At 44.3% G+C, this 15207-nt stretch overlaps 1 protein-coding gene across 2 annotated transcripts in view; it reads left to right on the forward strand.

The window, feature by feature from the left end:
* The window catches only part of ADAMTS7 (ADAM metallopeptidase with thrombospondin type 1 motif 7), a 131715-nt gene that overhangs the window by 12705 nt on the left and 103803 nt on the right, over positions 1-15207 (forward strand). For both annotated transcript variants that reach the window (XM_069766453.1, XM_069766454.1), the window contains exons 2-6: positions 11864-12219; positions 12689-12839; positions 12946-13151; positions 14436-14519; positions 14767-14891. In XM_069766453.1, the coding sequence (XP_069622554.1) occupies positions 11864-12219; positions 12689-12839; positions 12946-13151; positions 14436-14519; positions 14767-14891 (922 nt within the window). The remainder of the gene's footprint in view (positions 1-11863; positions 12220-12688; positions 12840-12945; positions 13152-14435; positions 14520-14766; positions 14892-15207) is intronic.

Here is a 15207-nt window from a genome sequence, read left to right on the forward strand (position 1 = left end):
GTAAGGAAGATCTATGGGATGGAGGAAAGATGATGAGTTCAGATTTGTCCACATTGAGTTTGAGGAAGCGAGAGAAGGAGGCTATGGCTGATAGACACTCCGGGATTCTGGACAGCAGAGCGGTGACGTCTGGGCCAGAGAGGTAGATCTGAGTGTCATCAGCATAGAGGTGGTACTGGAATCCATGGGACTTTATGAGTTGTCCCAAGCCAAGTGTATAGATTGAGAAGAGTAGGGGTCCTAGAACAGAGCCTTGGGGGACTCCAACAGAGAGAGGGTTGGATGAGGAGGTAGTGTGGGAGTGGGAGATGCTGAATGTGCGGTTGGAAAACACACTAACAGTTTACTGAGGTATTTTTACCACAGTATTTGTAAGCCAAAACCAGGAGTGGGTGATAAATGCAGAAGTGGTGCATATGTTTCTATTAGGCCGGGGTCACACTGGCGTATTGCATCCGATGCGAGATCATCGGATGCGATATGCTAATGACACTCGGCTCCTGCTCGCAGCAGAGGAGGAGCCGAGTGTCATGCGTCTGTGCTCCAATTCTCTCACACAGGGAGGAGGCGGAGAAATGAATTTCTCCATCTCCTCCATTGCTGGGGTCCGCTTATAACACACATCACTCGGATGATATCCGAGTGGTGTGCGCTGTCTCACTCGCACCCATAGGCTTATATGGGTGCGAGTGAGCCGAGAGTTTTGCTCAGTCCGAGACAATCTTTTCTCGAAACGAGGAAAACGGCCGACAAAAAGTTGGCTGGTGGGAGCTGCCCCATAGCTTAACATTGGTCCGAGTGCAATGCGATTTCTTATCGCATTGCACTCGGCCGTTTAAAACGCCAGTGTGATGCCGGCCTTATACTTTTCCTCTAATTGTTCCACTCCTGGTTTTGGCTTGCAAATACTGATGTAAAATACTGACCAAATACTGCTGGTGTGACGGCAGTCAAAGGGATCCGGGGGCAAGGAGAAGTTGGCCCAGGCCTCAGTCAGACTAGTCAGCCGAGGCACCTAGTCCCCAGCTGGCTTATCAAAGTATGATTTGTCTGATATTCTGCAGCGTTTCAGAGTAACCCATATCTGAATGCAATCGCACAGTCAGGCATTGAGTCATGCTGCCTGTGGTCCGAGTAGCGTGAATCTGAGGACAGGTTGCCTTTAAATGGGTTGTTGAATCTAAAAAGAGTCGCTCTTTGTGACTGCAAACTGTCGAATCGTGACAGAGTGATTCCCCTGTACTCCTTACGCGGGTGGGCGGTCATGTGACTGAGTGAATGCGATTCTCAGACTGGCAGTCACATGCTGATTGGACTGTCCTCCTCTAGTATGGCGCCCCACAATGCCTCTCCACACAGTAACACGTCTCCATCCAGTAAGTATTCGCCTGCACATTTTGAAACTTCTGTTCCCCCTAAAGTGCATTCCCCAGACAGTATAATGCCCCCACAGTGATCCCCACACATGATGCCCCTACAGTGCCCCTAATACAGTATGGTGCTCCCTATACAGTATGATGCTAACAGTATGTCCACAATACAGTATGATGCCCATGTAGTGGCCCCCCCCATACAGTATGATTTTCCCATTATGCCCCCTAACATATTCTGATAGCCACATTGTACCCCACAATACAGAATGATGCCCCCCACACATTCTGAGGCCCCCAATACAGAATAACTCACCTACAGTGCCCCTCGACACAGTATAGTTCCCTTCCTCTCATCAGAGAAAAATATACTGATACGGCAAAAACTGCTCATGTAGTCTTGTTTGTACGTTGCTCTGGCCCAGTCTGTGCCATGTAGTGACACCATAATGCCTGCTGTGTCAGTCCCCCAGATTGAATGGTGGAGCAAGGAGCTATGTGGGACGCCGAGCAGGGAGCAGGGCTGTCCGGCAGTAGGCACCTCGGCTCATAGGCCCCATAATGGCCGTGTATTCTGTCATGGGGAGTATTTATTAAAATCTTTCCTAGGTTGTATTATTAGTGTGCTCTGAGCTAAAACTGAAGAAACTAATATAAAACCCAATACTTTATTGGCAAGAATGGCAACCAAGCCAAGATCCCCGGGCCCACTACAGTTTGGGCCGCACATGTGTTTCCAAGTTTTCTTCTATACAGCCGACTCTAGGAACAAACCTGGCTGCATGGGTCTCTGTGTACATGTCTAGTCCCTGTATGGGCCAGCTAGCCCTCCGTTCAGCTACGGTGCCATATGGCTATCAGTTTCCACTGGCAGGACTGTTACTAGACATTGTAATATAACCAGCACATGGGTCTGTGGACATCTTAGAAGTTTCACCCCTTATTCCCAATATTTCTGCCATATACATGGTGCACAGTATAGAAAATAGTTTACTAATGTATTCAGATCGAGGACCCCATAACTACATGGCTATAGCTACTGCTTTAGGGCCTCAAAGTTTATGCCGGGTTCATACGAGTGTATGCAAAATCATATATTTTACATCCCCCCAAAAAATTATTTTTTCATCCATATAACATCCAATTTTTACATGAGGAAAATTGCCTCCAAGACTTCTCCCGAATATCCCCCATCCTCTGGAATTCTGTGCCCCGACACGTCCGGTTATCCACTAAATTTGGATCCTTCAAAAGAAACCTGAAAACCCACCTCTTCAAAGAAGCTTACATCCTGTAATGACCACATGGCCACCTCAACACCATCGGAGCTACTGCAACCCCCGACCTACTGTCTCCTTCCCCATAATCCTGTAGAATGTAAGCCCGCAAGGGCAGGGTCCTCGCCCCTCTGTACCAGTCTGTCATTGTTAGTTTTGTTTACTGTAAGTGATATTTGTATTTTTATGTAACCCCATCTAGTGTGCAGCACCATGGAATTAATGGCACTATATAAATAAATAATAATAATAAATAATCAGACAAATACAGTTTCCAATCTTTGTAATGTATCAGTAAAAGCACATGAGGTACAGATGGTAACGGACACACGGGTTACATACGGATGACCACAGTCATTTCTTGGACTTAAATAAGCGGTTTTGCATATGCTCGTGTGAACAGTCTTATGCTGCTTTTTCAGTTTCTCACCACTTAGGCTACTTTCACACTAGCATTGTGTGACGTACGTCGCAATGCGTCGTTTTGGAGAAAAAATGCATCCTGCAAAGTTGCCTGCAGGATGCGTTTTTTCTCCATAGACATGCATTAGCGACGCATTGCGAAGTATGGCCACACGTCGCATCCGTCGTGCAACGGATGCGTCATGTTTTGGTGGACTGTCAGCACAAAAAAAGTTGCATGTAATGTTTTTTGTGCGTCGAGTCCGCCATTTCCGACCGCGCATGCACTGCTGGAACTCCGCCCCCTTCTCCCGGACCTTACAATGGGACAGCGGATGCGTTGTAAAACTGCATCCGCTGCCCCCGTTGTTCATTTGTTTCGCAGTTTGTGTCGGTATGTCGGGCCGACGCTAGTGTGAAAGTAGCCACTACAATGCATTCTTCCTTCTGTAATATCTCTATCCAGGGGCTGCAGCACTTCTCGTGGCTGCACTGCCTCTCAGCTTCCTTCTCTGCCTCAGACTGCTCCAGTCTGCTGTCTGGCACTCTCTGACTCTCTTTCCCTCCAGACCAGAATATACAGTATGTGTGTGTGTGTGTGTGTATATATATATATATATATATATATATATATATATATATATATATATATGAGCCACCCAAGCTGGATCAGAGCTCCCCCTTCTGGCCTGGAGTGTGAACATGTTGTATGCTTGCTTTACCTGATAAAGAAGATCTTCCCTCGCTTCCAAGCGTGACATCACTCTCGCTGTGTTGTGAATTCTGCTCTTGGGCTCCCTCCGGTGGTTATGAGTGGTAGTGCTGCTGTCTTTGGATCGCAGCATTTATCAGGTGTGTCCAATTATTGCAATTTGGACTGGGCTATTTAGTCTTGCTTGATCCTTTAGTCAGTGCCAGTTGTCCATTGTTTTTGGAGGATTCACATCCCTTACTGGTCTCTCCTGTTTTGCTGTTCTTTTCATCAAAGATAAGTTCTGGCTTTGCTTTTGCTGTCCACATGCTGTGGGCCTTATAGTTCTGTGCATTTTCATGTTTTGTCTTATCCAGCTTTGTCTGTGTAAGGATTTTTTGCAGCCAAGCTGTATCTCTGGAGATGCAGATATACCCTCCATGTCTTTAGTCAGATGTGGAGATTTGTATTTTCTGTGGTGGATATTTTCTAGTGTTTTAATACTGACCGCATAGTACTCTGTCCTATTCTTTCTTTTTAGCTAGAAAGGCCTCCTTTGCTAAATCCTGATTTCAGTCTGCGTATGTCTTTTCCCTCTCCTCTCACAGTCAATATTTGTGGGGGCTGTCTATCCTTTGGGGATTTTCTCTGAGGCAAGATAGTTTTCCCGTTTCTATCTTTAGGGGAAGTTAGTCCTTAGGCTGTGTCGAGGTGCCTAGGGAGTGTTAGGTACATCCCACGGCTACTTCTAGTTGCAGCGCTAAGTTCAGGGTCTGCGGTCAGTACAGGTACCACCTTCTCCAGAGTACGTCACATGCTGCTCCTAGGCCACCATATCATAACAGTACAACTGGCCAACAATGAGTTAAACGCATCTCAGAAGAAGGGAAGGAAAGTGCTGAGCCATTTTTTTTTCTGTAGTCTGTTGTGTCTTTCCCTCTTTTCCTCTGGGTGGCTCAGGAGTTTGGCGCTAGGCGCTAAGCGGATTGCACTAACGCAATCTGAACCTAGCCTTAGTGATAGGTGAAGTCCATGCATTCTCTTCTCCCGCACCCCTTCTTTTTTTCCCAGTACTTCCATTATCCTTATCCCCATTAGCCCTTGTTATATCCTAGTGGGCTTAGTCAGAAAGAAAACTACTGTAACCTGCTCACACGAGATTATTATCATACCAGAAATGTACTTGGTCTACCAGTATCCTCCATGGACTCATATGACCACTGATGTCTTGTTAAATGAGAACGCCATATATAGATCTGGATACCACTGGCAATGCGAGCTGGAACCATGATCACCTACCATATCTTATCTCCCCAATGTCAGCCCTTTCTCTTTCCTACTCTTTGCTTTTCCATTCAATACACTTTCTGTGTTTGAAAAATAATGTTGAAAAATGTTCAATAAAATCTTGAAAAAGATAAAGTGGCCAAGCTCTGTAATTCATTTGCCAATCCAGCTGCCATGATAACGTTTCGTGTACCCATAAGACCTCTGCAGTCCATCACCGGTCGCAGCGGATTACCATCCTTGCAGCCTTTACGCATATTTCTATAGATTTTATTTCAGATCTTCCGGTTTCCCAGAGGATGTCGGTTATCTGAGTGGTTTGTGATCGGTTTTCTAAGATGGTTCATTTGGTACCTTTGCCTAAATTGCCTTCCTCTTCTGATTTGGTTCCGTTGTTTTTTCAGCATGTGGTTCGTTTACATGGCATTCCGGAGAATATTGTGTCCGATAGAGGATCCCAGTTTGTTTCTAGGTTTTGGCGGGCCTTTTGTGCAAGGCTGGGCATTGATTTCTTTTTCTTCCGCATTTCATCCTCAGACAAATGGCCAAACCGAGCGAACTAATCAGACTTTGGAAACTTATTTGAGATGCTTTATGTCTGCTGATCAGGATGATTGGGTGGCTTTCTTGCCATTGGCCGAGTTTGCCCGTAATAATCGGGCTACTTCTGCTACCTTGGTTTCGCCTTTTTTTTGTAATTTTGGTTTTCATCCTCGTTTTTCTTCAGGGCAGGTTGAGCCTTCTGATTGTCCTGGTGTGGATTCTGTGGTTGACAGGCTGCAGCAAATTTGGGCTCATGTGGTGGACAATTTGGTGTTGTCTCAGGAGGAGGCTCAGCGTTTTGCTAACCGTCGTCGGTGTGTTGGTTCCCGGCTTCGGGTTGGGGATTTGGTCTGGTTGTCTTCCCGTCATGTTCCTATGAAGGTTTCTTCCCCTAAGTTCAAGCCTCGGTTTATTGGTCCTTATAGGATTTCTGAGATTATCAATCCAGTGTCTTTACGTTTGGCCCTTCCAGCCTCTTTTTCCATCCATAATGTTTTCCATAGATCTTTGTTGCGGAACTATGTGGTGCCCGTTGTTCCCTCTGTTGATCCTCCGGCCCCGGTGTTTATTGATGGGGAGTTGGAGTATGTGGTTGAGAAGATTTTGGATTCTCGTTTTTCGAGGCGGAATCTTCAGTATCTTGTCAAATGGAAGGGTTATGGCCAGGAGGATAATTCTTGGGTTGTTGCCTCCGATGTCCATGCTGACGATTTGGTTCGTGCCTTTCATTTGGCTCGCCCTGATCGGCCTGGGGGCTCTGGTGAGGGTTCGGTGACCCCTCCTCAAGGGGGGGGGGGGTACTGTTGTGAATTCTGCTCTTGGGCTCCCTCCGGTGGTTATGAGTGGTAGTGCTGCTGTCTTTGGATCGCAGCATTTATCAGGTGTGTCCAATTATTGCAATTTGGACTGGGCTATTTAGTCTTGCTTGATCCTTTAGTCAGTGCCAGTTGTCCATTGTTTTTGGAGGATTCACATCCCTTACTGGTCTCTCCTGTTTTGCTGTTCTTTTCATCAAAGATAAGTTCTGGCTTTGTTTTTGCTGTCCACATGCTGTGGGCTTTATAGTTCTGTGCATTTTCATGTTTTGTCTTGTCCAGCTTTGTCTGTGTAAGGATTTTTTGCAGCCAAGCTGTATCTCTGGAGATGCAGATATACCCTCCATGTCTTTAGTCAGATGTGGAGATTTGTATTTTCTGTGGTGGATATTTTCTAGTGTTTTAATACTGACCGCATAGTACTCTGTCCTATTCTTTCTTTTTAGCTAGAAAGGCCTCCTTTGCTAAATCCTGATTTCAGTCTGCGTATGTCTTTTCCCTCTCCTCTCACAGTCAATATTTGTGGGGGGCTGTCTATCCTTTGGGGATTTTCTCTGAGGCAAGATAGTTTTCCCGTTTCTATCTTTAGGGGAAGTTAGTCCTTAGGCTGTGTCGAGGTGTCTAGGGAGTGTTAGGTACATCCCACGGCTACTTCTAGCGGGGGACCCGTCATAAACCCCCAACGTAGGTTTTGGGCAGGCTGCAAGGCATAACATCCAGACCTTGCCTTCGGCCATGCCAGACGGTTTTTCTTCAGGGTATTTTAAGACAAAACAACTCTTCAAGGCAAGCATTAATAAATAGCTTCTTCAGTGCAAATAACGAACGATATCTTTAGTGGTTACTTGTAAAACCAGTAGAAAGCACCTAAAGAGGTGCCAACTATTTACAGGACAGTTCTGATCATGCCTAGTTCATGATTCTGCATTTCTTTAAACTGGGGCAAAAAGAACATAACCCAACAGGTTAATTCTCAACTATTCACAGTCATATTACTTTCCTTATTCAATCTTGCTGCTTCCATGGTTGCACCTGGATGCTACTCTCTTCCTTCCTGGGATCCAGTCTTATTCCAGGGCTCCCGGTGTGTAGATGAAGGTGGTGGATGCTGCAGTAAGAAAACGGAGGACACAGGTTTGCAGTCTCTTTACCTGGTTTACTGAAGACTTCAGGCAGCCACAGTCCAGGGCACCAGATCACAGGTACAGGCAGGGTCCGGCCGGCTTGGAAGCGAGTTCAGAGTCCCCTTTACCAGGTGGAGTTAGAAGCCTTCCTACCAGCGCTATGGTGTAGTCCCTTGCCGTCTGTTTCTTCTGTCAAGGTCCTCACTGTTCTCTCTGTCCTGCTTAAAGGGTAGGACACTAACCCGTATGACAGGTGGCTCGATCCTTTTTATAGGGTCTCTATCACGACCGGTCTCTATGCGCTACTGAGTCTCCAGGTGTTAGGGCGGACAGGTGACGTGTAGTCCAGCTGTTCTGCCGGTTTCTGCTGTGCGTCGTGAAGTCCGACACAACCTCGGTCTTTTGGCTACCGATATCTGTGCTCTGCAGGGAGTTAGCTCAGTCGCAGCTATTCTCCCCAGTTCTCAGTCTCCTGTTCGCTCTCCTGACGCTCCCGACAATGCATGCATTCTTCCTTCTGTAATATCTCTATCCAGGGGCTGCAGCACTTCTCGTGCTACACGGCCCCTCAGCTTTCTTCTCTGCCTCAGACTGCTCCAGTCTGCTATCTGGCACTCTCTGACTCTCCTTCCCTCCAGACCAGAATATACAGTATATATAGGGAAGCCACCCACAAGCTGTATCAGAGCTCCCCCTTCTGGTCTGGAGTGTGAACATGTTGAATGCTTGTGTTACCTGATAAAGAAGATCTTCCTTCGCTTCCAAGTGTGACATCACTCTCCCCGTGAGGAAAGCAATGCCACTGTGACAATCGGGAACCTGAGGTGTCACACAGGTATCAGGTTTTGCTGTGTTTCTTGCGCCAAAACGTGATTCTGTAGAATAGAACTTTTTTTTGCACTAAACTTTATCAGCATTCACAAGAGACTAATCTAGCATGCCAAAAACACAGAAAAAAATGCAGCAAAAAAAAAAAAACACAAGAAAAAAACAAGCAAAACCTGCTGACAAAACACCTAGTGTGAATTTACCCTAAGGTCGGGATCACACACAGCGAGATACGGCTGAGTCTCGCTGGTTAAAAACAAGCTCTGGCACCGACACTCCAGAGCGGAGCGTGCGGCCGCATAGCAATGCCTGGAGCTGCACGCTGCGCTCCGGAGTGCCGGTGCCAGAGCTTGTTTTTAACCAGCGAGACTTGGCCGTATCTCGCTGTAGTGTGACTCCGGCCTTAGTGTACTTAATGTCGTGTGATTTACTACATTTTTTTTTCAGTTAGGGAGCAACAGATTACATCAGCGAAGCTATGGATGATCATGACATTACCTTTCAGAAAACAACATGGCCATGTAAACCCTTTGGCGGGTGGATTGTTCTGACAGATTCCCTTTAGGCCTGCACAGTGGTTATGTATAATGCATTTTCCTTGTTGTTGCAGCCTAATAATCCACACGTGGGTCATAGAAGTAGCCGGTCAGCTGGCTTTCCTCAGGCCAGCTGTGAGGCAGCTGCACATAGGACATGGATTGTGGGGGACACTGGAGTGCTAATTAGTGCTAGAGGGGGGAAGGGAAGACCAAACATTGAAGTCCTCCAGGATCCCAGACATGGGAATATACAAACTGCAAAAGATTGCAGACTGCTTTTTTTACAGGCCTTCTCATGGGAAAAATGGGGAAAAAGAAGATTTTGGTATTTTTTTAGGAAAAAAACGATGTAGTTCATAATATGCAAATAACAGTAGCTGTGAATCCTGGCTGAGATCACCATAGCCACAGGATGGACGTTACATAAAGCGAGGAAGCCCCAGTAATCTCCTCTTGTCATGAGTCATAGAAAATAGTTTTCGACAATCCCAACGAGAACACAGAACAGCTTCTTATTGCCAAGATTAATAAATATTGTCCTAGCGCCTTCTACAGTTCCTACATTTACTCTACGCGATCAAAGATCAGACGACCATTCACTCTTTGTGCCTTGCGGAGGGCAGAACAGAGTAGCAGCTGGGCTATTGTTCCTTGGGGACTTTTGTTGTTTTCGGTGAGGCCATTGCTAATAAGCTTTTGGAGGACAAATAGTACTAAAATTATATCCACTATCTTATCGACGCAAAACCTAAAAATATAAGAGATATTGCCGTTAACCCTATTCTAGCTGCTTTCAAAGTTTCTCTCTTGGGTCATGGAAGCTATGGATATGGGACAATCTTCTGTAGGGCCAGATGTGATTAGATACATTGAGATACTTAGCTAACCTTCTCTGTACTGAAAAAGGATTCCTGTGTCGGAAGTCTTCTATTTCTATTAACCTTGTTATGGATTGTTAAAGTGTTTTTTTTGCTTTGGAAATTTGCTAACTGCAAAGTGATGCTTTTGCTGCGACCACCAGTGATCAATTCTTATCTGTGAAGGAACCAGACAGTAAAGTTTCAGTTCTCTAGCAGCATCTCCATAGAAGAAATTAAGCATTATACATAATACAATGTGTATTTAAAGTAATGGGTTGTCTGTGTAATGCAAGATAGGACAGGTCCTCCAGAGGAAGAGAAGCTCTTTGTAACCAGTCTTCAATCTGACCAAGAGATGAGGATCTTCAACAGACATATACACATAGCCTATGCTCCAGCACTCTGCAGTTACAGAATAAATTAATTTCACTATTGCTACGCATGTAAAACATGTTAGCTACATAGGCTGCTTTAACACATCAGTTTTTTGCCGTCAGGCACAATCCATCGAATGTTGAAAAACTGATGCGACGGATCTGTTTTTTTAACGGATCCGAGTAGCTGATACAGTTAATTAGATTCTAAAAATATCGGAGCATGCTCAGTTAAAGAAAAACGGAATCAGTAGCTGGATTCCGTCATGTGATGTATCCGGCGCCATAGGGTTCCATTGTAGCAAACGACAGATGGCGACGGATCCGTCGCTGTCCGTTTTTTTTCAACGGACAAAAAAGTTACTATGTCCGTTTTCTCCAGCCGCCGGAAAACCAATTTCCGACTAAAAATGGATGAAACGTGAGGCCATCCGTCGCTAATACAAGTCTATGAGAAAAAAAACTGATCCGGCGGCAAGTTTTGCCTGATCTTTTTTTTCAAAATTTGCCGGATTGTGCCTGACGGCAAAAAAATGACATGTGAAAGCAGCCTAACTTAACATTTTGTAATATTTTTTTTAAGTATAAGCAATATACACAAGGTATACTGAACGAGTGATTCCGATCTATTAACTAATAATAGATATGAAAATTAGTTTTCAAAACTAGACAACTTAAAAAATGGTGATGGAACAGTACAAAAATTTATATTTCAAAATCCTGAGTGCAAGAGTTAGGCCGGAGTCACACATGCGAGAAACACGTTCGTGTCTCGCATGTGAAAACCAAGCTCTGCCGCCGGCACTCCAGAGCAGAGCAACACATGCAGCCGCACGCTCCGCTCCCAAGTGCCGGCGCCAGAGCTAGGTTTTCCGATGCGAGACACGGACGTGTTTCTCGCATGTGTGACTCCGGCCTTAGAAGGAAGAATGATTTTCTTTATTTCAGGTTTTGAGTTGAGAAAAAGTGATATTTTTCAGCTCATTCTATACTGTCAAAAGCAATGTTACCCCCCCCCCCCCCAATGTACATGTAATCAAAGATTTTAATTGTTTAGTTTTTTTTAACACTTATTTTGATTAAACGTACCAACAAAATGCACTCCCAGAGTATGATGTCTGGTGGAAAAATAAGTAAGGTTAGATTAACAAATTGGATTTTATTTGCTTGACTTGTCTGGTATTCCCGCAATCAGTTTCGGACTGGGGCACCAAGGGCCCAACAGTAACATTGCCTTTGCAGGGACACTTTTCACCTGCGTACAAATATTACTCTACCCTCTACCCCTTGCTGTATCTCTCGTTTCCACCGCCCAGGGGGATGCATACCCTGGTCCGTACCTCTATCCTGTGTCTCTCGTTTCTGGTCCCCAGGGGGCTGCACACCCTGGTCTGAATCCTTGTTTTTGTACCTTGTCCCGTACCTGATCCTGTCTGAAGTCCTATTTATCAGAATATTCATCAATATCCAAAAACAAGACAAGAGACAGCATTTTGCTCTAGTTACCTCGAGTGACAGATGGTATTGACTGCAGTAAACGTGATATAGAGGAAGTACATAATAAGTAATTCCAAGAGAACATCTTCACACATTCACCTCCTTTGTAATAAATGCCATCTTTAGTCCCCCTATAGAGAATATGTACAATATGGAGACCTTCTTTTAACCACCACACACTCTTTTCTAATAAAAAAATGGGCATTTAATAAAATTTGAATGAGTACTATGACCAACTCAACTTTTGTCTTCCCAGATGTTCCTCTCAGCTTTTCCCTTGATGCAGACATTGTTCATCCTGCCCGAGTAGATGAGCATGGTATTTTCCTAACTTTTGACCTAACTCCCCGTAATTTACAGAAGAGGGGACTTTCTTCAATGACTACTTCCTCAACCTACTATGGGATTAAGTACAAAGGAGTTGAGTTGACCTTCAACCTCAGTCAAAACCACCAGCTGCTGGCCCCTGGCTTCATAAGTGAGTGGCGTAATGGAGGCATCCGTGAGTCAAAATTGATTAGTCGGCCCTCCAGCTTATGCCATATGCAGGGTGAAGTACAGACCCACCACCATCACGTAGGAAATGCTGCTATCAGTATCTGCAGTGGTCTGGTAAGTGGAGAACCATTGCAATCATTGCTGTCTGTTGGTACCAAGACATTTTTCCTTAATATTTCCATAATTTTTTAGAATGGATTAGTAAAATCTATACTTCTTGCAGTCGCATCTAACTTAGCATCTCATTGTTAGTTATCTTTCAGAAGGATTGGGATTTGGTTTGTCTGATGAGGGTTTCCCAGGTGTGTAGAGTCTGACATGTGTGAGGGATGTCTAATCCCAGGTGTGCAAGGTCAGACAAAGGGTTTCAGGTCTGACTATGATGCCAGGTGTTCTGTGTCTGACACATCTGTTTGTGTTGTCTTGCCAATCATCAGGCATAGAGATCCATCTTTGCCCCCCAGGTTATTTTCTTACACTTATATTACCCTTTAAATACCAAAAATGACCAACAAAATTGTTTAATTGGCCACTTAACATTATGTTTTTTTGCTTTTTTCTTCATGTTTTCATTTTCCACAAGAGAGGTGTCTTCCAGTTGGAACATGAGGATTTCTTGATAGAACCGGTGGCAACAGAAGTGCCCTCTTTGGAAAAAGGAATGCCTCATCGGATCTACCGACGTCACTTGGCTGAAGAATGGGAGTCAGGATACAGCAGCTGCGGTGTTAAGGGTAAGACTTCTTCAAAGTCCGACCCTGACTTTTATTATACATCGATATGAGACTCACTGTTTTGACGAGAGTGCTGAACACAGATCTACAATCTGTGCTTTGATAGAGTATCCAGACTCCCATGATAAGTGGGAGAGGAGAAGGGAGCGCTGGGAACAGGCAAAGGAACGAGAAAGAAGAGAGCGACTTATATCTCGACGATCCATTAGCAAGGAAAAGTGGGTGGAAACCCTTGTTGTTGCTGACACGAAGATGGTGGAATATCATGGAAGAAACAATGTAGAAAATTACGTACTGACCATTATGAATATGGTGAGGATAAATAGATATTTGTTCATATTACTTTTACAATATACATTGAAACTTCTCTAAAAGTCCACCTTTGACTAATCCTTTAGCCAAATTTTGAGTGACAAATTTTGGTTTGAGCATATACTATGCATTTTGGTCTCAAAAAAAGTTTGTATGCACCTTTGGAGTGGTCAACACAAATAGGGTTAACTGTACGAGGGACGTTTATTAAAGATTTCCCCTCACCCACTTCTATTTCTCACAGGACGCAAAAACTGCACATGTGTAATGATATAAGTCTCTATAGGTTACGTGCCAAATTGCAACTCAGAACTGATAACGGTCTTGATTTTACAAGTGCTGAAGTTTTGTAAGGTTTGATAATGGACCCAGTGGAATACAGAGCAGTGATCAAGTTCCTTTACTTGAAAGGCAACACACCAAAGGAGACGTTCGGTCAGATGAAAGAGGTTTATTGTGATGATTCCCCATCCTATGATGTAGTTAAGAACTGGCATAGTCATTTCAAATGTGGTCGGACTTTGGTGCAAACAGCTCCAATTCCATGGCGACCCCACTCTGTTACTGATGAACACACCATCCAGCAAGTGAGTTCGCCATTTTGGAAAATTGCGTGTAACCATTCGCCACCTATTCCAAAATATCAAGATTAGTGTGGGGTCTGTGGAAAAAGTCATTCAAGACCATCTTCACATACATAAGGTATCCGTTCGCTGGGTTCCCCAGCTGCTCACACCTTTCCGGAAGCAATAACAAGTCGAAAGCTCTCAGGCTCTATTGACAATGTGCCATGGAAACCAGGAGGACTTTTTCAACAGACTGATCACACAGGATGAAAGCTGGGTCCATCACTATGATCCTGAGACTAAAGTCCAGTCGATGTAATGGAAGCATCATGACTCACCGCCTCCAAAGAAGGCACATGCCCAACCCTTGGCAGGCAAGGTCATGCTCACAATATTTTGGGACCAGCATGGAGTAGTATTGATGGATTTCCTAGCAAAGGGTATCATGATCACTGGGGCATACTATGCTTCACTGCTGCGAAAATTACGGAAAGCCATCAAAACCAAGAGAAGGTGTCCGCCTTCTGCAAGGCAATGCACCAGTTCATAACTCACATGTTGCCCAAATGGAAGCATGGTCCTGAGTCAGGGGAAGTCTTTAATGAACGATCCTCGTATCTGAATCACAGCCTTGGCATCCATTGTCATCATTTCTAGAGCATGCTCATTTCATATCTTCCATGTACTGTATATACCTTGACTGATTTCTTTTTAATAGGTAGCTGGCCTTTTCCACGATGCTAGTATTGGGAACAGGATAAACATCGTTGTTGTACGACTGATCCTACTGGAGAGTGATGAGGTAACGTGGGCCTATTGACATGCAACCACCTTTGGGGCTATGGAACGACAGAATGAAGGAGGTAAAACGTTTAGAGTAGTCGATGATTAAGGGAATGAGATGATATCCGATTGTTCAATATCTAGTGAAAGTACATAGAGAGACCTGTAGAATGACTAAGGGTGGAACAAAAGTGAAGGAGGGGTGGCAAGATAGAAGTTGGCTGGACATCTAGTTTTTAATATGTCATGGTCTTCTCATTTCTAAGGAGGATCTGAAGGTTTCACATCATGCTGACAACTCATTGCGCAGCTTTTGCAAGTGGCAGAAGGGCATGAACATGAAAAGTGAAGATCATCCGTTACATCATGATGTTGCCGTTCTTCTAACCAGGTCACTAAATACCGAAAGACCACCAAGACTACATTATTCTACTTTCCATAGCGTCTTATTGACACATTACAGCTACCATTAGTATAATGGTATGGATAGATTACCATACTGCACATCTAACATAAAACAAACAATAGGCCACATCATTTTTCAAGCTTGTGTATAAAGTATTCTAATTTACTGAGATAATGACTTTTGGGTTTTCATTGGCTGTAAGCCATAATCATCAACATTAATAGATATAAACACGTGAAGTAGATCACTCTGTTTGTAATGACTCTATATAATATGTGAGTTTCTGTTTTTGTATTGAAGA

Source organism: Ranitomeya imitator, chromosome 4 (assembly GCF_032444005.1).
Source record: "Ranitomeya imitator isolate aRanImi1 chromosome 4, aRanImi1.pri, whole genome shotgun sequence".
NCBI classification, from domain to species: domain Eukaryota; kingdom Metazoa; phylum Chordata; class Amphibia; order Anura; family Dendrobatidae; genus Ranitomeya; species Ranitomeya imitator.